Raw genomic sequence first — 23,800 nt, 5'->3', positions numbered from 1 at the left:
ACAAGAATTCAATGGAGACAGGAGGTACACACAACAAGTAGCCCCTGTAGCTACAGGAAGCACTCGGGATGGCCAAGTGCTACCCAAGGGCCCCCGCTGCCCACCGTCACGGCCATCTCCTCTGGTTAATCTGAGGAAGACGGGACACCACAGCCCCATGACATGGGTACATGACTCTGAGCAACAGGAACCATCCAGAAACATGTGTCCCGAACACTGTTCTCTAACTATCGACAGTTTCTCTAAGGCCAAGAGAAGAGAGATGTGGAGATCTTCAAAGGATGCCTGGCTCCCCTCAGTGGAGGTTGGCGTCCAAGCATCTCCCTCTAAGCTGTCAACACCCCTCACGTATATGTCTCTGCGTTGTTATTATTATTATTATTATTATTATGGAGCTCCACCAAAAAAAAATCTCCTCTACCTTTGTCTAGACTCTCTCCCTAGCAGATGGCTACCAATAAGAAAGAAGCAGATATTAAAAATTAAGCAAGAATGTTTTGTTTCAATCATGCCATTTATGCATATGCTGGGTTATGAGTTCCAAAGCCAAAGATGCTATGGAAAAGCTCCACACCCCACTTAAACCTTCTACCTGCTCTTGTGGCGATGGCTAACTAATATGCAATGTTGTGTGGTCATTTCCTAGGTGTAGTCGCTTAATGGAGCCTATGGTCCTTATTTAACACTTGTGAAAGCAGATTAAGAGACCAAGGGCTAGCATGATGCGGCAAACGAAGAGGACTACTACCCACAGGTTGTATGAGACCAACACCTACTCTCATAGCCTCGATGGTGTGTCTTGTAAGTACTGCACACCAACACCTTGGAGAAGTCCCCTACCTCAGAGAGGTGACTGGAAGCAGGGCCTTACCAGTTGTGATCAAATAGGCATCGGGAACTGTAATATCGCACACATATGGCGGCTTGGCTGTGGCCAGTGCTGGCGTACCAACTGTGGCTTCGAGCGTGGAGGTGATCTCGGGACCCAGGGAGGGCTGGGGAGGGGGCACACTGTTCCCCTGAGGGTTCTGACTCATAGGCTCGCTGTTCAGAGCAGAGTCCACGGTATCACCAGGGGCAGTGCTGATGTCAGGCATGCTTGGTTCCGGGGAGGAGCTTGGTTCTGGGGAGGTACTGGGTGGTAAATCTGTGGGTATCAATGATGAGCCCATGACCGGCCTTGTGGGCATGGGTGAAGGGCTTACTTCAGAAGCAAGTGTTGGGGAGGCTGAGAGGTATAAGTCAGAGACTGACTCTGTGCTGGTCGGAATGACACTGGAGGACATGAGTGAGACAGGTGTGTGATGGTCTGTCATGCTCACACTGCTATCGGAAGGTGTCAGAGTCGAGAATGGAGATGACTCGGTTAAAATGGGTGTCAAATGGGAAACAGTCGGCAGTGAAGACAAGGGAGTTCCAGCAGTTGAGATGCCAAGGGAGGTCTCGGAGCTGGAGGGCACCAGGGTGCTGACTGAGGAGTCATGGGGAATGAGTGAGAAGTCAAAGACACAGGTAGTGTCAGAGAAAGCTGAGGTAAGATGAACATCGGACTCTATCAGAGAGACTCTCCATGCTTCGTCCAACTTGAGAGAATCAAGGGGGGAGCTTGGGAGGGGGGACATCTCGGAGTGACTAGGAAGAAGAGTGACTGTCTTCATAAGAAGGTCTGAACTTGACCAAGGCTGAGATGGCTCTAGACTTGTGGGATTAAGAACAAAAAGCTGAGGTGATTGCAAATCGATTGAGTTGGACAATGAAAATGTCTCAGTCATGGTGGGGAAAAGCTGAGAAAGGAAAGTTGATGGATCGCTTGACGTCAAAGACGGCAAAGCAAGAACATCTGACCGTGAAGGGGCCGGAGCGCTGAAGTCCAGGAGTGGAGCTGAGTAAAAGCCAGATGTGGAATCCAAAAGACTCCCAGACGCGGGTTCCAAAAAGCTGGTACGCTCTTGGTCGGCAAGAACCTCAGACTCTACTGACTCTACTGAGGAGACCAAACTGTAAGAGGTGAGAAGGCTTGGGTTTCCAGCTGGAAGGGATGGCGTGGTTTGATTTGCAGTCAAAGAGAAAGATGACTCAAAGTGGATGCTGGGGATGACTGAGGACAATAGATGGGTCATACTGGATGGCATCACTAGATCACTGGTGACAGAGAAGCCAAAAGTGGAATCAAGTGAGCTCGGTGTGGCGAGGTGGCCATGGGAAGTGTACACCTGGGTGGTGGTGATGCTGCTCAAATCCACCTCAGGAGACATAACCTCAGGAGACATATCCATGCTGACTTCCCATAACCCCACAGATCTGGATGAAAGGGAGACGACGGGTCTGGAAGGGAAAAGAGTATTAAATTCTTGAAGATCTTCAAGTTCAGAGAAGCCTGCACCCATGCTGCTTGATGGAGAGAGACGGCTCGCTTCTCCTGAGGTCACAGACAGAGTCTCAAGCCCGTTCCCTGAGTCCACATCCTTCTCTGTGAGGCTCCTGGCCAGAGCTTGCTGAGCTGATGAGACAACACAGGACACACACCACGTGTGTGGTCTCAGGGACGCCTCAGGGTTGAAGAGATGAGAATGGTCAGAAAAACTGAGGGTTCGGGAGCCATACAGAGATTCTAAGGTTTCCCCGGCCTTGCTAGAGAGGAAGGGGTTATCTGAAATACCAGCTGATTGGGTAGCAAAGGACCCAGATGAAAGCGGGGCTGAAAATAAAACAGAAGGCGGGCTGATAGAAACAGGGTCTGCGGGTGACAGGGTTACACTGGGGTGTGTTCTTAGAGAGATGGCTTCTATTAGATGTTCACTCCAAGCAGTGGTCCCATTAGGGTAGCTGTCCGAGCTTGTGGTCAGGACACCCATTAGAGGCCGAGAGACCTCCCACAGGGGAACAGATGGCTGCTGTGTCACGCCATTGCCTAACGGCTGAGACACAGTGATCCAGGAGCTGAAAAGGAGGTTTTCTGAGCCCTCCGTTAAGGAAGCTACAGTCTCTGGCAAAGCCTTGCTTGATAACTGACTGTGAATTTCCGTAGGACGAAGCACCAAACTCCTACTAGGAGTTGGAATGATGCCCTCAGATGTGAGAAAAGCTGACCAAGAAGTGCTGAAATCACCGGAGGACTCAACTTGCACAGTTGCCTGTTGCGCTGTGTTCTGACATCCGGACAGCACTTCATCCTGCAAAGAAATCGTGGGTAGCGACGGCGTCATCCCAGGCTCCAGCATCTCCTGGGGTGGCTCTAGTGGGCTCTGTGTGATAGACTGTATTGGGGAAACCACCCGTGAAGAGGTCCAGTGAGCATCCGGCAAAAAGTTGTCCATCTCATCGTCATCAGTGGCCACCTCATTACTCGTCACAGACCCATCGTGTGCCTCAAAGATGCTGTGCTCTGCCATGCTTGGAGTCTGTTGCCTGAGGTTTAAAAAGGCTGTACCAAAAGTAGTAGCCGATGGAGAGGGCAGGACAAGGACAGAGATGCTTGGCTGGGACCCTGGAGTCTCAGATAAGGCCCCATGTGCAGTGCTGTACATGACGCTTGTCTTGGGAAGGAACTCCTCATGACGTAAAGAAGGGTTGTGCTGTTCCAGGGAGAGCTCATCTATCAAGAAAAGCAAAGTTGAGTTAGCTGCCACGCAGAGTCAGAGTGTGAACATTTCACTTCAGATGTAAAAATCCACTCATTCAGAAAACACCCATTGACTAGGGCTGGAGAGATGGCTCAGTGATTAAGAGCACTGGCTGCTCTTGCTGAGGGCCTGTGTTCAGTTTCCAGCACCCACGTAGCAACTCACAACCTTCTGTAACTCCATTTCAAGGGGATACAGCACCCTCTTCCGGCCTCTACAGATACCAGACACGTAAAATAATGCAAAAAAAATATTGATACGCATGAAATAAAAATAAATACATATTAGAAAGTATCTCTTCACTATAAATAGCCACAATTTGTAGAAATTCTAGCTGGAAGCTGGACAATGCCAAAAGCAGCATCAGGGCAATCTATACAAATAGTCACACAACCTGAACACTGCCTTCCTCTAAGCTTGCATGTGTGTACACACCCACAAACCTTATTTCATACAGTCATACCCACAGAGCCATCTGTCCCAAATGTGTGTGAAATGTGCAGAGAATCTTTAATCCATTCTATTTTATAAGTGGCATCTTCATAAGAGGGGAAAATGTGGATACACGCGTACAGAAAAGAGAGCACGAAAATATGAGGGTACATCACGGTGGTGTAGCCCAAAATCAAAGACTGCCTGCCAATCATCAGGAGCTGGGAGGGGAGGGGCTCACGTGGAGTACCTTCTCCTTCACAGCCCTCAGAGACAACCAACTGTGCTGACATCTGACCTTGGGTTTCTACACTCCAGATAGGAGGCAGCAAATTTCTATTGTTTAAGCCCCAAAGGAAAACATCTACCTTAACTTGGGCTCTTTGAAGCAATTATGTAAAACATGCCCCCAGGTTTAGAAGCTACATCATTTCTATGGTTGTAATCAACTATTTAAGAGTCCTAATTTAAGACAGGCCAGGCCTTCAATGTCTGTCAGATGGTAACATGAATCTTCCTCGGGTTAGGCTTGGCATGACATGCATGTTGTCACTGCCACTAGGGAGGCTGTGGCAAGAAGATCACTTGAGCTTTTTTTAAAAGCAGCTTGGCTACATAGTAAGACCTGACCATAGTAAGGAAAACACACAAAAATGTGCTAGAAAAACACACTGTCACACCAGACACCTAACACTTTCCTTAGCTACAGATCAAATAAATACAAGCACAGAAATAAAAATTATGAGACAGATAGGGAAATAAGGTACCATTAAAAGGCTGAGAGGGTAGGGAAGCCTGGTGTGGTAGCCTATGCCTTTAATACCAGCATGCGGGAGGCAGAGGCACAGAGGCAGGAGGATAGATTGTTCAAGGCCAGTCTGGTCTACACAGTGACTTTCAGGACACCTAGAGCTACATAGTGAGACTCTGCCTCAAAAATCAAACAAACAAAAGAGGCTGAGAAAAAAACCCAAACAAAAAAATCAAAAGAACCCCACATACATATCAGATCTATAGATTTCAAATACTGGAATTATGGGATATGTTTATTGTTTCATTTACATAAACGAACAGAAGGGCTAAATATAGGAGTAATGAGAAAGGGATTGTGAAAACTAGCCAGAAACATCTGAAAAGAGCATTTAGAAATGAAAAATATTATAATTCGAATCAGACATGTTGGCACACACCTGTAATCTCAGCACGCAGGAGACAGAGGCGGGAGGCTCTCAGTAAATGTGAGATCAGTCTGGTCTACACAGAGAGTCCAGGACAGCCAGGTCTACACAGGGAGTCCAGGACAGCCAGGTCTACACAGGGAGTCCAGGACAGCCAGGTCTACACAGGGAGTCCAGGACAGCCAGGTCTACACAGGGAGTCCAGGACAGCCAGGTCTACACAGGGAGTCCAGGACAGCCAGGTCTACACAGGTAGTCCAGGACAGCCAGGTCTACACAGAGAGTTCAGGACAGCCAGGTCTACACAGAGAGTCCAGGACAGCCAGGTCTACACAGAGAGTCCAGGACAGCCAGGTCTACACAGGGAGTCCAGGACAGCCAGGTCTACACAGAGAGTCCAGGACAGCCAGGTCTACACAGGGAGTCCAGGACAGCCAGGTCTACACAGGGAGTCCAGGACAGCCAGGTCTACACAGGGAGTCCAGGACAGCCAGGTCTACACAGGGAGTCCAGGACAGCCAGGTCTACACAGAGAGTCCAGGACAGCCAGGTCTACACAGGGAGTCCAGGACAGCCAGGTCTACACAGAGAGTCCAGGACAGCCAGGTCTACACAGGGAGTCCAGGACAGCCAGGTCTACACAGGGAGTCCAGGACAGCCAGGTCTACACAGGGAGTCCAGGACAGCCAGGTCTACACAGGGAGTCCAGGACAGCCAGGTCTACACAGGTAGTCCAGGACAGCCAGGTCTACACAGAGAGTTCAGGACAGCCAGGTCTACACAGAGAGTCCAGGACAGCCAGGTCTACACAGAGAGTCCAGGACAGCCAGGTCTACACAGGGAGTCCAGGACAGCCAGGTCTACACAGAGAGTCCAGGACAGCCAGGTCTACACAGAGAGTCCAGGACAGCCAGGTCTACACAGGGAGTCCAGGACAGCCAGGTCTACACAGAGAGTCCAGGACAGCCAGGTCTACACAGGGAGTCCAGGACAGCCAGGTCTACACAGGGAGTCCAGGACAGCCAGGTCTACACAGGGAGTCCAGGACAGCCAGGTCTACACAGAGAGTCCAGGACAGCCAGGTCTACACAGGGAGTCCAGGTTAGCCAGGTCTACACAGAGAGTCCAGGACAGCCAGGTCTACACAGGGAGTCCAGGACAGCCAGGTCTACACAGGGAGTCCAGGACAGCCAGGTCTACACAGAGAGTCCAGGACAGCCAGGTCTACACAGGGAGTCCAGGACAGCCAGGTGTACACAGAGAGTCCAGGACAGTCAGGACTACACAGAGAGACCCTGTCTCAAAAATAAAAGAGCAGTATTATAATTAAACATTTAAAATTCAGTTTACATATAAAACAGCAGTTTAGACATAACTGAAGTGATTTTTTTTAGTGAAGGGAAAGAGAACTATCTGAAGATTCTACTCAGGAGCAGGGACAGAGAAACAAATCCAAGATAGAAAAAAACAGAGAATACGTATTTTTTAAAACCAGACAATAGAGCCAGCGAAATGCAGCCACTAAAAGTGCCTACTGCCAAGTCTGACAACCTGAACTCAACCCAGAGACCCACGAGGCAGGAGACAAAGCCAGTTCCCAAAAGTTGTCCTCTGACGCCCAAGAGCATGCCATGGCATACCATGGCAAATGGGTGTGCAAAGAATAAATTAAAATGAAAAAACTAGAGATAGTAAGTGGCATGAAGACAGAATGAGAAGGTCTAACACATCTGTCAAAGTTTTAGAAAAAAAGCTAATCAAAAGAGTAGTAGGGCTGGGTGGTGGTGGTGGTGGTGGTGGAGGTGCGGCGGTGGCACACGCCTTTGATACCAGCACTTTTGGGAGGGTGCTGAGTTCAAGGCCAGCCTGTTCTACAGAGTGAATTCCAGGACAGCCAGGGTTACAGAAGGAAACCCTGTCTCGAAAACAAGCAAACAAACAAGAGGAGTAGGGTGCAATGCAACAGACAGTAATAGTACAGCTTTTCTAAACTTATTAACAAACACAAATCCATCAATCCAAACAGGCCAAGAAGTCACATACTGGGTAATTGTTTTTGTAAAACATACACCTACAACAGAGTCCATGGAACACCAAAGACAAGGAAAACCATAAGTAGATCCAGAGGATGATGGCAATTAAATGATCACATGGCCTTGTCACAGAACAGAAGCCAGACCACAATGGAACAACACCTTCAAAGTGCTGAGAGAAAATATCTTACACTTTAGAATGCATAACCATTAAACCTCTCTATCAAAAAGACACATAAGGGGCTGGAAGGAACCTGCTTGTGGGGACAGCATGACAACCTGAGTTCCATTCCCAGCATCCATATAAAAAGCTGGGTGTGGTGGCACACATTTATAATCCCATTCTTGAGAGTGGAGGCAGCAGGATCCCTGGGTCCCACTAGCAAGCAGTTCAGTTCCAGGCTAGTTTCAGATGACTCAGCAGACAAAGGTGCTTGCCTTGAAAGCCCGGTGCCCTAAGTCTGATCCCTGGGGCCCACATGAAGTTGGAAGGAAAGACTCCACTCCACATAGTTGTCCTCTGACTGCCACACAAGTGTCGTAAAACAGGCATCCACACAAGTGTGATACACACACACACAGAGAGAGAGAGAGAGAGAGAGAGAGAGAGAGAGAGAGAGAGAGAGAGAGAGTTGGCAGTTGGGACTCAAAACAAAGTTCTATGAATCAATTTTGAGAACTGACAGTACCTTGTAAATATATTTAGACTTATGGGTGACACAGTTCTAGCTGATTCGCTTAGCATCTGTAAGTCACACCCTGAACACCAGATGTAAACTGTTTAAATTACCACCTCCTTCTCTGTGGCATGACTTTAAAAAGTGAATGCACAGGAGTGTAGTTCTGTAGAGGAGCACAGTTAGAAGGCAAGAAGCCTTTGGTTTGATCACCAGCACAGAAGAGGGTTTGAATCCCCTGGAACTGGAGTTACAGGTGGTTGCTGCAAGCTGCCAGATGTGAGATCTGGGAACCCAGGTCTTCTGCAACAGCAGCAAGTGTTCTTAACTGCTGAGCTATGTCTCCATCCCCTAATTAAAACAAACAACAACAACACCAAACCCTGTTTCATGGTGACGTCTTCATCAAGCATTTGCTATCTTCTGTACTACCTAGCTGTAGGGTTTTCTGTCTACATGCTTTTATGTCTTAACCTGACGAATACCAAGAACAGGCCAAAGAGTGGCAATTCTTCTCTATGGGGAAAAAAAAGGCATACATTTCAAAGGTTACAAAATTCTGTCCAATTGTGTTAATACACATTTGAAAGTTGGCCTAAGAATGAAGAACTTGACTCTTCTGACCTCCAAAGGTTCCTGCTCACACATGGTACAAAGACACACTCAGACACATACACATAATAAAATTTCATAATAATAAAAACACTCTGCTAGAATGTGTTTAAAATGTAAGGGCCAAACAGGACAAAATCCCTTCTAAAATGAGTCAGAAATACATCTTGGTGTGAACCAGAAGGATGAAAGAGATAAAAAATGCAAAAACCTTGTTCAGTGGCTGATTTGTGAACCCAAAGATCTGATGCAAATTAAAACTAAAGGGCTGGGATGAGGGAAGGCACAGTGGTCAAAGAGAATAGAAATAAACATAAAAGTCCCCAACTGAAAAAGAGCAGGCACAGAAAAAGCTTCACACTGAGGACCGGAAGGTGTCGATCCAGGAGATTTTAGTCTTTGCCAAGCCCCGGGGGAGAGTCACCAGCTCCCAAGAGGCGGCAGCTGCAATGCCATGGGGAATTACCTCTGTAGTTAATTCAGGAAGAGGTTAGAAATCCCAGGTGAGGCTGTTTCTCCACATAAAAGGCATCAGGGACTCTCATTCCAAGCCCTGGAGATCAGTTTCCAAGCTGTAAAGCTTTAGATCCTCCAAGCGTGAAAGGGTTTTTTCTCTTTGATGACAGAGAGGGAAAGGGGTTGAGGGTCTGTTTCTCAGCAGTGACGTGGACGTGCAAATGACAGAGGGGCCTTGTGGAAAGAGCAAGGGTTGCCCAGCAAATGGGCAGTATCTGCTTCTCTCACAGCTGACCCAGGTCTGAGAGCTTGTCCCCAGGGCCAGTGTGGAGGTGCTTCCTCCCCCTGTCACCTTCACTGGGTGCCCGCTTGGCCATGCTAAATATTCCAGGCCAGAAGCAACCCGTATGCCCTCTCCACCATGCCAAGTTTGTTCACAGTGATTAAAAATTAGTAACAGAGACACCCAACTGTCTGTCTGAGATTCGTGTAGGCAAAACAATGTGGCATTCTGAAATATGTTCTTAAGTCATTTTATTCTATCTCAAACTCTTTTCTAACCATAGCAGAACACTGTGGAATCATGGACTCTAAGATCCCAGACAATCCCCTCCTGTGATAATGAGGGTTACAGGGTTTAAGCTGTCTTGTTGATCCCCACTGTTGATCCCCACCGGCAGCTGTATGTTTTGGGGACAGGCTAGAAAACTCATCACACCTCACCATGTTTTAAAACCAGTCAGATTGTGTTGTTTTGTGTTATAACTGAGCTAAAAGCACATGACGAATTTGGCTACTGGAATCTACACAAAGGCGCCTGTTTTAGACTGCCAACCTATGGATACCGCCAAGCCACAGGCTTGAGTGCTGGCAAGAAAGGACATCTTCTCTGAGTTGGCCTGGGGAACAGCAGGGTCACCCATCTCTAAAGAGCTTTAATCCAACTGGAACTACTATTTTTGCTTCTTTGCTAAACTGTGTAGTTTTCAAAACACGATGACTCATCTCAACTCGCTGTGGATATTCAATCTACAAAACAAAACAAGCACCATTGACGCCTAAGATTTAAAACACAAAAGCAGTCAGATTAACTGTTGAGCAACTTGGCAAATCTTCACAGCTTTTCCCCTTCTCAGAAGGTCCTGAGGAGGTTTTCAGTGCCTTCCCCATTCTTCATCTTTTCCCTCATTTAGACATCAGCACCCTCCCTCTCTCCCCCAGCCATGGCGTGTACCAGTAGTACCCTCTGCCAGGCCGGAGTACCCAACATCTACATCAGTACCCTCTGCCCAGTCACCCTTTCCTCTATCTGGCACCAGTTATCAGATAGATACCAGGTAGATAAGAAGTACGTGTGTGTGTGTATGTGTGTGTGTGTGTATGTGTGTGTGTGTGTGTGTGTGTTCAGATCACTGAGGGAAAGGTGTGATGATATGACAAACCCCAGGATGTCAGATGGGGAGAAATGACTTGAAAACTGTCCTCTGTCCTCTACACACACGCTGTGGCATCAGACACATGCCTATAAACAATAAATGAATAAAGTAAGTAAGCCTTTTAAAAGACAGAAAGGTTCGAAAAATTGTCACCCCTACTAAAAGGTGCAATGATACTTCTACACAATCTTCCCAAGTTTTCTCAAGTGTTTACTTTTCACATTTATGACTAAATGATCCTCGGAGTGCACAGACATGTCAGTTTTGCGCGCACACACACACACACACACACACACACACACACGCGGTATGAACATGGGTTAGAGTGCTCCAGGCCATAAGCACAATCCACTCCACAGACTTTTTTTCTACTGGCTTAAGGAGTAAGAAAGTGCTTGAGTCTGCCCCTGACTCAGTGTAGCACCCAGAGCTACAGTGTTGCAGAGAGATAGCATGCCCCGTGATGGGATTCCTATGAGGCAAATCCCTATTCTTTTTTTGTGGGGGGCGAGCATGCTAATCTTCTCTGTATCGCTCCAATTTTAGCATGTGTGCTGTGGAATCGAGCACCTGCTCCCCTTTTTATCCAGTTTATAGACACAGAGGGTGTGGGATGTGTAGGAGACCCCAGTGGTGGAGTAGGGACAGGATTGGAAATACAGAGGAGGCCAATGTGTCTGAAAAGTAGGAGAAAACAAGCTTTAAAAACAAACAAAAAAAAAAAAAAAAAAAAAAAAAAAACTAATGGCGGCATTGGTGGTGCACGCCTTTAATCCCAACACTCGGGTGTGGCTGCTCTTGGCCACTAAATCCGAGTGTTGGGCGAAAGCCTGGAGATTTGGATGAACCACAAGACTCCTGATCCTTTTCTGAGAGAATGTCTCTCACCTTTATTGTGGAGAAGCCTTATATACAAACTTACAAAAACCTAGGTCAAAGGGTTCACAGCAGGATATTGATCCCAGTGGGGTGAGGTCAGGAAAACAGGAGGTACCTGTAGTTATGCTGGAAAACAACTCTGAGAGACCCCGTGGAGGCTGGGTCCCAACACTCGGGAGGCAGAGGCAGGCGGATCTCTGTGAATTCAAGGACAGCATGGTCCACAGAGCGAGTTTCAGGTCAGCCAAGGCTGTTACACAGAGAAATCCTGATTCTAAAAACAAAAGAAAAACAAAAAACAAAAAAGTACCCCAGGGCTGGTAGGCTAGCTCAGTAAGAGAAATACTTGCCCTAGAAGCATGAAGGCCTGCACTCAGCTGCCAGAACCCACATAAAAAAGCCAGGCATTTATAGGTGTGCATTTATAGTCCTACCACTGGGGAGGTACGAAGATGCAGGTTGATCCCTGGGGCTCACTGGCCATCCAACCTAGACTACTCAGAGAGCCCAGAGCCACTGAGAAACCTTGTCTCAAAAAATAGAGTGGGCAGTGCCTCAGGAATACCCAAAAGGTCAGAGTGCAAAGTAATATCGCAAAGTAATAGGAAGCCACCGAAGAACACGGTTAGCACCACGGGTTTGAAGTTCATTTTCCTTGCTGCTGGATGAAGAGCTGGTACACAGGAGCCAAAGGGGACAGAGGGATCCTCTATGTAGCCACAGTGGCTGAGCTCGAGCTCATAGTGCCTTAGAAAGATGTGTGTAGAGTATCAGAGGTGGTCCTGTGTGCCTGGCCATGCTTCAGAAACACAACTACTCAGGCTACCACATGAAACCCCATTCACTCAGGCACCGCCATTCACAAGGTTCCCAAGGGATTCCAGTGCCCATTAAAGTCTAAGGAACATGAGCCTGAGGCTTATTCTGGGGAAACTCCTGTAGTGACACGGAGTATGCAATGGATGCAGGGTGCCTGGGATAAATCTGCCAAAGTGAGAAGCCAGAGAGACAGGGAGACCAGAAAGTGGGGTGACAAAGAAAGCATAGTCAACACTGACAGGGGTCACCTATGTAAAGGGCCCCAAAAGATCAAGGCATAAAGGCTGGTGGGGGTGCCTCAGGATGCGATGCGGAGGCTGCCTTCCAGGGTCTGAAGAAGGGAAGAACTTTGTGCAGAGCAGGAACAGACGAGGTACATCTGGAGGGGCCCCACGAGGTTGTTTGGTTCTCAGAGCTGTAAAAGCTAATCGTAAGAAAACATCAGCCAAAATCAGAGATGTGTCATAAAAGACCCAACTCCTCAAAAATGTCGAGGCCATAAAAGGCAAGGAACAAGTGCGGGGAGACAGCGCAGCAGGCTAAAGAGCTTGCTGCAAAAGACCAATGGCCTGAGTTTGAGGCCCAGAACCACTAAGACGCTGGACACTGCGGTGGCAGTGTGCATCTGTGATCCCAGCAGTCCGGGGTGTGGGGGGGGACAGCACAATCGGCCTGAAGCTCACAAGACATCAAGCCTAGAACGTGGGTACGCGCTGCACAGCAGGAACAAGAGAAACCAGAGTCAACAGGGTGGGAGGAGAAAACTCGCTCCCAAACTCTGTCTTCCGACCCCCACATAGATGTCATGGCATGCTCACACACATACACAAAATTTACAAATGGACTGAAGACCTGTCACTTGAGAAGAGTAAAAGGCAGGGTAACACCTTATAAGGTAAGATTCTAGATGGGATTCCAGAAGTGAGAGTCTGGTGAACCCGAGAAGTTTGTGGTTTAAGTCCATGGTGCCATCCCAAGGTTATTTTCTCAGTTTTGATAACTCTTTTAGGATCATGAATGATGCTAATATTAGCAGAACCTGAATAAATGGTGCAGGAACTGTGTGTTAATCTACTTTTCTATATTTCTGAAATTCTTTTAAGATTTAAAAAGCTGTGTATGTGTGCACACCACACATATGTGGATGCCACATGTATGTGGGTACCCATGGAGGCCCGAAGAAGCCATCAGGTCCCCTGGAGTTACAGGCAGTTGTGAACGTCTCACATGGGTGCTGGGAATGAAACTCGGGTGCTCTGGGAAAGCAGGGCAAGCACTTTTAACTGCTGAGCCATCTCCCCAGCCCCGAAAATTCTTTCAAAATGAGAACTAAAACAACTCAAGTTTCTGTCTGGCAGGTTAGGCATGGGCTCAGGAAGCACGGGGGAGGGGGTTGTCTGAGTCTGTCCTGATGTTTTGAATCAACACCATAGATAATTCAAATGCAACTGCAGGGACTTTCATTGAAAAAATGTTAGACAACAAGAGCGTTAATGAAACAACCCAGAGAGAAGACATGGACAATGAAAAGAATAAGAAATGAACACACAGGTAAGCAGGAAGAAGCAAACGGGAAGCCAGAGGAGAACGGAGAGAGAGAGCAGCAATGTGCAAAGACTGACTGCTGAGAATCTAAAAGAATGCTGGCACAGGTCTGCACCTTCTTTCCTTCTGAGTGCAGGCCGACCGCTGTGAAGAGGGTACAGTAGGAAGGTACACAGTGCGGGGAAAGTACACAGTACGAAGAGACCTGGGGGGCAGCGGAGAACATCCACAGAAATCAAATTTCAAGGAAGGAAACCATCCTGCCCCCAAATCCATGCTCCAGGCCATAACTGGGTGTGAAGACTTCTCCAGCAGCCACTGAGGCATGCTCCACTGCAAATAATCTGCCTCCGTAACATATTGTATATGCATTCTCCAGGATTTTAAATTCACAACCACTTCAACACTCCCTTTTGAGATCCTCCTTTGACATCTTTCTTACTTTAGTAAGTCATGCTCTTGATTCAAATATCTGGACCGCCCTGGTTCAGACTGAGCCCCAACTCAAACAGAAAGCACTCCACTAGACAAGAAGTGGCTGGACAAGAGGCTTTCTTTCTACCTTGAGGCTCATCTGGGTCCAGCTCCTCCTCAAGCACTGCCCTTAAGAAGCTCAATTTGCTTCCCCAGGTCTCCATTCTCTTTCTGCCGATAAGAGGCTGGGTTCCTAGAAATCACCACCTGAAAAATGAGTGTTGAAGCCTGGCTTTGTACGCAGGACTGAAATGAGGCCCTTTGGGTACACACAGGGCTGTCTCAGTTGGAAGTCTTGAGTGTTAGCCATGGAAAAGACTGTCTACACAGGTTAAGAGGGGACTCCCCAGAGGGACTTCAGAGAAGTCACAGAATTTACTAGAAGACTCAAGTTCAAACAGAAATCCCAAGTCTGGAGAGGCCTGTAGGGTAGCTAAGAAGCCAGCTAGGATGGAGTCCTTGGGAGAGTCATATCTATATCTATCTTCTGGAGAATCTCTGCCCTCTCTCAGCTCCGTGGCTCCACTCCTCCCTTGAGCCCAAAGTCCCAGGACGAGACAAGGTCCTGAAAGGACCAGCTTCCCTTTCGGCAGCCATAACAGCCGAACACGTGAACCCATCAGAAGTTAGTCACTAGAAAGTCAGATGCCTGTCTCATGACAAGGAACTAATCGGAAGTTAGCTGGTGGAGCTATGCTTTACGACCCTGGGTGTGCTTTACGGACAAGAGCACAGCAATGACGTAGAGAGCATAGCAACCACCCTGGGAGGACCTATGGGCCATAACAACCAGTTGACCAATCAACACAGGGCAAGCCCTCCAAGCCTGGAGGCACACCAATCGTGAGCCTGTGTGTACCCCTAGACACGCCCCTTACACTGCCCTATAAAGATCTGTGCGCAGCGGCTTCAAACTGTCTTTTCCAGCCATCTGCCATGGTGGGTGGGTGAAAGACCCGAGCTAACATGGGGTTAGCTCGTTAAATTACAATAAAGCCTCGTGCAGTTTGCAGCAAGCTCTCGAATCCGCCTGGTGATTGGGGTGACCACGAACGTGGCCTGGGACCCGGGATACTTTTCGGGGGTCTAACAGTCCAACTAACCAAGCCTAGATCACATGTCATATTTCCCCATCAATCCCCAGGCCCTCTAGACTGTCATCTGATAAGCAGATTAAAAGAAGAGAGCTTCCCACTAAATGACAAGTGGCCTCATCTGTCAGCCATTGAGGAGACTTCAGTTGTAGCTGGGAAAAAATCCCAGCCAATGAAAAACAGAGTTCTTCAGTCCTGATACAAGACAACTGCACTGGTTGGATTTCTGTGTCAACTTGACACAAGCTAGAGTCATCAGAGAAGGAGTCACAGTTGAGGAAATGCCTCCATGAGATCCAGCTGTACCGCATTTTCTCATTTAGTGACCAATGGGGGAGAGCCCTGCCCATGGTGGGTGGTGCCATCCCTTGGCTGGCAGTCCTGGGTTCTGTAAGAAAGCAGGCTGAAAAAGCCAGGAAAGCAAGTCAGTAAGCAGCTACTCTCCATAGTCTCTGCATCAGCTCCAGGAGGATTCTGCCCTGTTTGAGTTCCTGTCCCGACTTCCTTCAGTGAAGAACAGCAATGCTGATGTGCAAGCCAAATAAACCCTTTCCTCCCCAACTTGCTTTCTGGACATAGTGTTTCATAGCAACCTTAGAAACCCTAACTAAGACAACAACTTATCCAAGCAGGGAGCTGAAGGGACCAAAGTCTACAACACACACCAGAGAACAAAACTATGTCATCTCCAGTTCTCTGGTTCTCTAGGTCAACTGACTGTGGTTGATCACACTTCCCCTTTCCTCTTCTGGAGATGGGGGCCCAGATAAACAACCATGGACATCCCTGGAACTCGAAGAGAACTTGAGAACAATTCAGAAAACTATAACTACACGCCGACAGCATTAAAATAAGTGGCATGGTCAAGCTTCTCAAAGATCCATATTATTAAAGTCAAAACATCAACTTGGGACTTGGGATTTGGGAACTCTTTCTTTGTGAGATCCTATTTGAAGAGATAAGGATATCAAAACTCGGGCTTAACTCAAGGTATATTTGTTGGGCAACGCCACAGCTGGCTTTGGTTCTACTCTCTTCTAAGTAAGAAGTGACCCTCCCTGTCCCTGCCAACCTGGAGAGCAAGACCATCAGCACTTGGAGCACCCTAAACAAGCTAAATCCTCAATTCACCAGGAACAAAGGCAAAAACATCCCTCTGCCAGCCATCTGCTCCTAAAACAATTTAATTCAAAACAGCCCTATGGCAACAGGGAAAAGGACACCACCCGCCTCAAGATAATCTTGTCTCCAATTACACTTGGAGCTGGATGGCACACGACATCCCATGACTAAGCATGAAAGGGCACTTTCCCTCCGGGACCAGAGCAGCAGCACCAGAGTCCATACTAATACACTGGCCTACAGCAGAGCAACTGGGAGTCATCCTTCCCTCCCTCCCCTTCTCCCTCCCTCCCTGCCCCCCCCCCCCCGTGGGTTTAATCCCAACAAACAGCAAACAGCTTATGCTGCAGGCTTAATACCCTAATTCAGGTCCAAGTTAAGCTTTTCTTTGATATCAAGGGAGCTAGAGGCTCAGATAAGAGAGGGTCAGTCTGGTGGGAGGCACCACTGGGGACAATGTTGGATGTGTTTTTGTGACAAAGAGCAGTGGCTCCATTCAGTTGGGAAGGATGCTAGAAAAGTTGGCTCCAGAGTGTGAGAATGTCAGCAGACAATGGGGAGCCACTGAATACTTCTGAGCAGCAGCAGCCTTTCTAACGTCAGCGTCCTGCAGAAAAATCACCCTGCAGGGTGAGGAGAAGTGAAGCAGGCTCCATCCTCCACATGGATACGCCCGCCACCAGGCACGGGGTGCCATCAAGACGGAGAAGAGAATGGGGGGAATTTGGAATCAGAGAAAGCAAAGTTAAACAGAACAACTGTTTAGCAACTGATGGGGTTTATGGCGTGAGAGAATGGGTGAAATGTGGCACAAGGATAAGCACTGTAGTCCCTGCTACTCAGGAAATTCACACATGAGGACATCATAAGGTTTAAGGCCAGCCTGGGCCACAGTGAGATCACAGCTCAAAAAAAAGTCCCCACTGCCAGGGCCCACTAGACACCGCCTCCAAGTATCTAAGAAGCCCCAGTCCTCCCCCGGGGATTCATGATCGCTGACTCATGTTCACACTCAACTCCCCATTCCCTCCTCCCTACCACCAAGGCACCACTGTGTCCTGAGGTTGAGCTGCTCAGAGCTAGCCTTATGGAGTCCATAGGTGATGGGCATCCCGGACACTAAGCAAATCAAGTCGAGCTCTTCCCAGACCCAAATATACCCTGCTTTCTCCCTCATTCGGAACATGGTTCTAAAGCAGGGTAGTTGTGGGAACAAGGAAAGGGAGAGGCAGCCTGGTTGAAACCCTTTGTCAGGAGAATCGGGAACTCCAGCACTGTCACCATCTGCTGTGAAGGCTGTCTACACTGAGAAACATTTCTTTTAAAGAGAAATAGTTTCTAATAAAAATGCTTAAATGCCCAGGCATGGTGGTACATGCCTTTAGTTCCAGCACTGGGAAAGCAGAAGCAGGTAGATCTCTATGAGTTCAAGACCAACCTAGTGAGTTCCAGGCCAGCCAAGGCTACGTAGAGAGATCCTATTTCAAAACAAAAAATGAGGGGGGGGGGGCTTAAATAGCCATAAACCATGATTAGGCCTGCCCATACCGAGACTTTTGCTTATCCCACTGTAAACCTGCAATTTTCTAGGCATCTCATAAGAAACTTTATTTACAGTGAAAGGCACATTTCAAGCCCCTTCTGTAATTCTTGGGGCCTGTGGTTGTATTTTATCCACTTGTGATGCCATCCAAATCACCCTCAGAGCCCCTATAATCTCAATTATCAAAAAGAGGACTAAGCACAGGAGAGAGGAGGGTCTCTTAGAATTATGATTAACAATGTACAGCAGTCTGAACAAGAACGGCTCCCATAGGCTCATATATTTGAATGCTTAGTCAACAGGAAGTAGCACTATTTGAAAGGATTAGAAGGATTAAGAGGCATGGCCTCCTGGGAAGAAGTGTGTCACTAAAGGGTGGGCTTTGGGGTTCAAAAGCCCATGCAGAGCCCAGTCTCTCTCTCGGCCTGTGGGTCAGGATGTAGCTCTCGGGTACTGCTCCAGCACCATGCTTGCCACTATGCTTCCGGCCACTACGAAAATGGACTACACCTTCGAAACTGTAAGCAAGCCCTCAATTAAATGCTTTCTCTTATAGGAGTTGCCTTGGCCATGGTATCTCTTCACAGCAACAGAACAGTGACTTAAGACAACAAAATTTCAAAAGTCCTACACACAGCAGGACATGGTATTGAACACCTTAGAGCCCAGCACTGGGGAGGCAGAGACAGGCTGATCTCTGTAAATTCAAGGCTAGCCTGTCTACATAGTGAGTTCTGGGCCAGCCAAGGCTACATAGTGAGATCTTGTCTTAAAAGGTAAAAAGAAAAGAAAAGAAAAGAAAAGAAACAACAACAACAACAAAAAGCAAAAAAAAAAAAAACTAAAACAAAAAACAAAAAACAAAAACAAACCAGGGCCTAGAGCAATAGTTTTGAAGGAACCGGCTTCCCTTTTGGCAGCCATAATGGTCGAACATGTGCTTCTATGACCTTCCCCTAGACACTAGAAAGTCAGATGCCTGTCTTGTGACAAGGAACCAATCAGAAGTTAGCTGGTGGCGCTATGCTTTACGACCCTGGGTGTGCTTTACGGGCAAGCGCACGACAATGATGTAGAGAGCATAGCAACCACCCTGGGAGGGCCTATGGGCCATAACAACCAGTTGACCAATCAACACAGGGCAAGCCCTCCAAGCCTGGAAGCACACCAATCGTGAGCCTGTGCGTACCCCTAGACACTCCCCTTACGCTGCCCTATAAGATCTTTTGGGAGACCCAAGGAGCCGTCTTTTCTAGCCGTCCGCCATGGCGGGTGGGTGAAAGACCCGAGCTAACATAGGGTTAGCTCGTTAAATTACAATAAAGCCTCGTGCAGTTTGCAGCAAGCTCTCGAATCCGCCTGGTGATTGGGGTGACCGCGAACCTGGCCTGAGACCCCGGATACTTGAGTTTTCGGGGGTCTAACAGTTTAACAGTTAAGAGCCCTTCCAGAGGAATCGGGTTGATTCCCGGCTTCCACATGGTAGCTCACAACTATCTGTTAACCGCAGTCCTAGGGAACCCAATGCTCTCTTCTGAACTCTGCAGGCACTGCATACACAGTATCGGACATACAAGTAGGAAAAACACCCATTCATATAAAATAAAAATAAATTAATCACTTTTTCAAAAGCTTTTAAAACACGGAGTCCTACACACAGTCACCACCATAGGGTCCCTCTGAGAAGCCCACACACAAGCTCCCCGGAGAGTCTTCCTTTCTGATGGACTAACCCAGCAACTAAGACCTGTGCTAGAAATCTTTTTAGTAAATTCCAACTCTGCCTCATACTGGCTCATCCGGCAATTCTTTTCTCCTAAGGATCCAGATCTTTTAGGGATCTTTGTCCCTAAAAGACAAAGGCCACTCCTCAGGATAATGGCAGCAGTCCCAGGCTGTGCCTCCTGCTGCAAGGCTGTGGCCACTCAAGAAACACATCTGTCATCGTGGCACTGGGAAGGTGGTGGAGGCAGGAGGATCACAAGTTCAAGGCCAGCCTGGGCTATATGAAACTGTCTTAATTCCCCAAATCCTTCCCCCAAAAAATACAAAATGAAACTCAAAGCCCTCACAGGTGGCCCACACTGTGAGCTTCTCAGTGCTCTCTGCAACTGCCATGCTTTCACAGACGTTGTTCTCACTGCCAGACCCTCCTGCTCCTGCTCCCACAACTCCCCACACACCCAGCCTCCCCTCTTCTGTTTGTGTCTGCAAGTTTCTCATCAGATTTAAGCTGTGTCCTCGCCAGGCATGGTGGTACAAGACCAGCACTGGGGAGGCTGAAGAGGGCAGATTCGTGTAGGTCCAAAGTCAGTCTGGTCTACACCATGAGTTCCAACAAGGGCTATCCATACACAGTGAAATCCTTTCTCAAAAAACAAGCTGCCATTGTACTCTGGATTTACTCCTCTGCCTTACTTAGGGGACCCTGAGCAATCTGAAGGGAAAGGCTCCATCTTTCCTGGGGTTGTCTCCATATTCAGCCCAAAGCTTACCATGAATCCAACAAGACTCGTCTGACCATGGAAACCATGAGCAGGTGCAAGGGATTAACCAAGACTGAAAGGCCCCGTGCCTGTGGGCTTTACAGTACAGAAGAGACAGGTCCATGACAGACTGGGAGATGGCCACAGGGACAAGGAGGATGGTGGGCAAGGAAGTCAGAAAGGATACAGAGCCAGGAGGACAGTGGAAGGCTGCTTCAGCCAGACAGGATGGCGAGTGTGCGTGAATGGAAGCAAAGTAAGTAAAGCCGACAATAATCTGTGTACTTGACTGCACTGAGCCAGAGAAGAGTTGAATCAGAGCCTGGGGTGGGAAGGCTCCTCACAGATGTGGAAATAGCTGGCAAGAAGGACATGTGGCCAGAGGAGGGCCAGCCACAGCAAGGCTTGTGTGGAGAGTGCATGGAAATGTGGTTTGGATTTTGTTTTATGTATACAGTGTTCTGTCTGCATGTATCCCTGCAGGCCAGAAGAGGGCACCAGATCTCATTACAGATGGTTGTGAGCCACCATGTGGACACTGGAAATTGAACTCAGGTTCTCTGGAAGAGCAGTCAGTGCTCTTAACCTCTGAGCCATCTCTCCAGCCCCAAAATGTGTTCTTAAGAAAGTAATTTGGGAGCCACGCAGTGGTGGCTCATGCCTTTAATCCCAGCATTTAGGAGGCTGAGGAAGGTGGGTCTCTGTGAGTTCAAGGCCAGCCTGGTCTACAAAGCTAGTTCCAGGACAGCTAGGGCTGTTACAGAGAAACCCTGTCTCAAAAAAAATTTTTTTTAAAAAGGAAGAAAGAAAACAAGGAAGGAAGGAAGGAAGGAAGGAAGGAAGGAAGGAAGGAAGGAAGGAAGGAAGGAAGGAAAAACCCTTTCCCAAAGGTGGTTGGATTTAAGAAGCTGAGGTCATGGAAGGTGATTAGATCATTAGGGCGGAAGCTATAAGGACTGCTGTCCTGTCCTTATAAAAAGGGGCTTATGCCCCCTCCCTAGCCCCATGACCACACTTCTCACCAGACACCCAACTTACTGCACCTCAGCCTTGAACTTGCAGTAACCAGAATGGTGAGCAACAGGTTTCTATTTTTTAAGTACCTAGTCTAAGGTGTTTTGTTACAGCAGCACAAACAGACTAAGTCCCACACCAAATCGAGTGCTATTTGCATGTACTTCATGGATTCAATGCAGCCAGGCACACAGATTATTCTTGTCCTTACTTAATCTATTTCCAGTCACTACGATCTTTCCCAGACCCCCTCTTTCTGGCTGCTTATTGGTATGAAGAGCCTACTGATTAGCAATTATCCATAACATTAACTCTCTAAGCATCAACAATATGGTTTATTGGAGGGCTCTTAGGGACTCCCAGAATGAGAAGCAACATAAAGTTAATATAAATACTAATTTGCCAAGGAGCTAGCCAGATTGGAAGTATAAATAAGCCAAACAGCAATCTTCTAAAACTGAAGTACAATGTAGAGTCCGATGTATGTGTTTGTCATTTACATTAAATGTTTAAAAATGCTGCCAAGAGGTCTTTCTCCAGCCATCCGACATGGTGGGTGGATGAAAGGCCCGAGCTAACATGGGGTTAGATAGTTAAACAACTGCAATAAACCCGCCTGATGATTGGGGTCGTTGCAGACTGGGCCGCGATCCTGGGGGCCTGAGCCACCGGGGTCTTTCATTTTGGGGGCTCGTCCAGGATTTGCGACCACCCCTCACCTGAGTGGAGTCGATCTTGGAGGTAAGCAGGTACCCTATTCTGTCTCATCTACTGTCTGCCAGCTCTGTCTCTGTCTATTCTGTAAAAGCTCTTTCGGTTTTCGGTTTGCAGTTGTCCTGCAGTCGTGAGACTGGCCGGACTGCGATCTGTAGACATGCCTGGAGGGTCGCAGATGCTGTCTTGGGGGACGCCCCAAGAGGAGGAACAGAGGCCCAAGGACACTTGAACCCTACTCAGATAGTGGCTACTGCATGCAACTGGCACCATTGCCTTATAAGCAGGGCAGACAGATTGGGTTGGCGTTTGTTCCTTTCTGTCTATTCTGTCTCTGTGTTTTTATTGTTGGTTTTCAATTCAGGATCCACCACGACACCCCCTTTTGTTGAGTCACGTGGCACCACACAAAGTAACTTAGGTTTTTTTTTCTAATCTGTTGCAATCCACAGTCTGCCTGCCTGCTTTTCGGTGCTGGCTTGGCAGATCCTGAGCTGTATGTTCAGTTTTGTGTTTTCATGTCTGCTGTTTTTGTTGGTTGGGTAAATGTAAAGGTCCTATGTTGGGTTCACTAGCGAAATCTGTAAGAAGGCCTTGGGCAGAGGTTCGGGCGGCAGCTTCCGCAGTCTGTAAAAGGGGCACCCAAGGTTGCCCAATCTGTAGGAGGGGGACTTGGTGGGACTAAGTTGCCTGCTCCATCTGTAGGGAAAACCAGGGGGGTCGCCCAATCTGTAGGGGAGACTTGGTTGTGGGCCAAGTTGTTCCCCATGGGGCTAGTCATCTGAAATTCTGAATAGGACCCTAGTCTGTGTTACTGTGCTGTCTGTCCAAGTTTCACATTTGTGCTGTGTTTGTTAAGCCTGGTGTCTCTTTCTGTCCTTACTACCCACACACGTGGCATGCGTGGGTCAGGGGTCTTTTCTTGCTGCCCTGAGCACGTGGTGTGTGGGACAGGAGTTCCTCTGCCACGTGCCATGGGATAGAGTGTGCTTCGGCAGAGTCCCCTGTCTCCAAGCACACGGTGAGGCTGCTGTTCTGAACTCCAACCACTACTGCAGCCATCCTGCTGCAGGTCCTAGCATGTGGCAGGAGTTCCCCTGCCCTGAGCACGTGGCTTGCAAGGCCACCATTTGCCCGGCCTTCTCCGTGCTCCACACACGTGGTGTGCAGAATGTTGGAGCAGGGAAGCCTCGGGGGTCTCTTTCCCACCCCTGCATTGGCAGAGGGTCTGGGATTACCAGCAGCACCCCCCCCCCAGGTTTCTGCCCTGAGCACATGGAGCTGGGGCAGGTGAACCATCTGGCCTGATCCGGACATTAAAAAGAAACAGCCTTAAAGTTATTAAAAACTACAAGAAGGACTTTGGTAAGAGATTTTATGTTGACTGAGAAATGAGAGAAAATGTAGGAGACTAAAGTAATAAAGAGGAAAAGGGAAAGAAATTTGTCTAAGAATGTCTAAGGGAATCAGAGAAATGAACTAAAGGTATATAGAAAGTTATAGAGAGTTAAAGCAAGTCATAGAAGGTCAGAGGAAAGTTGTCAAAGGTCAGAGGAAAGGTTGTTAAAAGTCAGAGAAAAATGTAAACTGTTTGCTATGGTTTCTCATGTCTACAAATAGTAAAAATTGGTAATATAAGTTAAAATTTTAAACATATTAAGCT

At 47.9% G+C, this 23,800-nt stretch overlaps 1 protein-coding gene across 3 annotated transcripts in view; it reads right to left on the bottom strand.

The window, feature by feature from the left end:
- The window catches only part of Kiaa1549 (KIAA1549 ortholog), a 104,038-nt gene that overhangs the window by 70,345 nt on the left and 9,893 nt on the right, over positions 1-23,800 (bottom strand). For all 3 annotated transcript variants that reach the window (XM_027391470.2, XM_027391472.2, XM_027391471.2), the window contains exon 2: positions 872-3,595. In XM_027391470.2, the coding sequence (XP_027247271.1) occupies positions 872-3,527 (2,656 nt within the window). In that variant the 5' untranslated portion in view covers positions 3,528-3,595. The remainder of the gene's footprint in view (positions 1-871; positions 3,596-23,800) is intronic.

The sequence above is a fragment of the Cricetulus griseus genome, assembly GCF_003668045.3.
Source record: "Cricetulus griseus strain 17A/GY chromosome 1 unlocalized genomic scaffold, alternate assembly CriGri-PICRH-1.0 chr1_0, whole genome shotgun sequence".
NCBI lineage: Eukaryota > Metazoa > Chordata > Mammalia > Rodentia > Cricetidae > Cricetulus > Cricetulus griseus.
The sequence above is the reverse complement of the archived record's forward strand: the minus strand, read 5'-3'. Positions and strand labels throughout refer to the sequence as shown.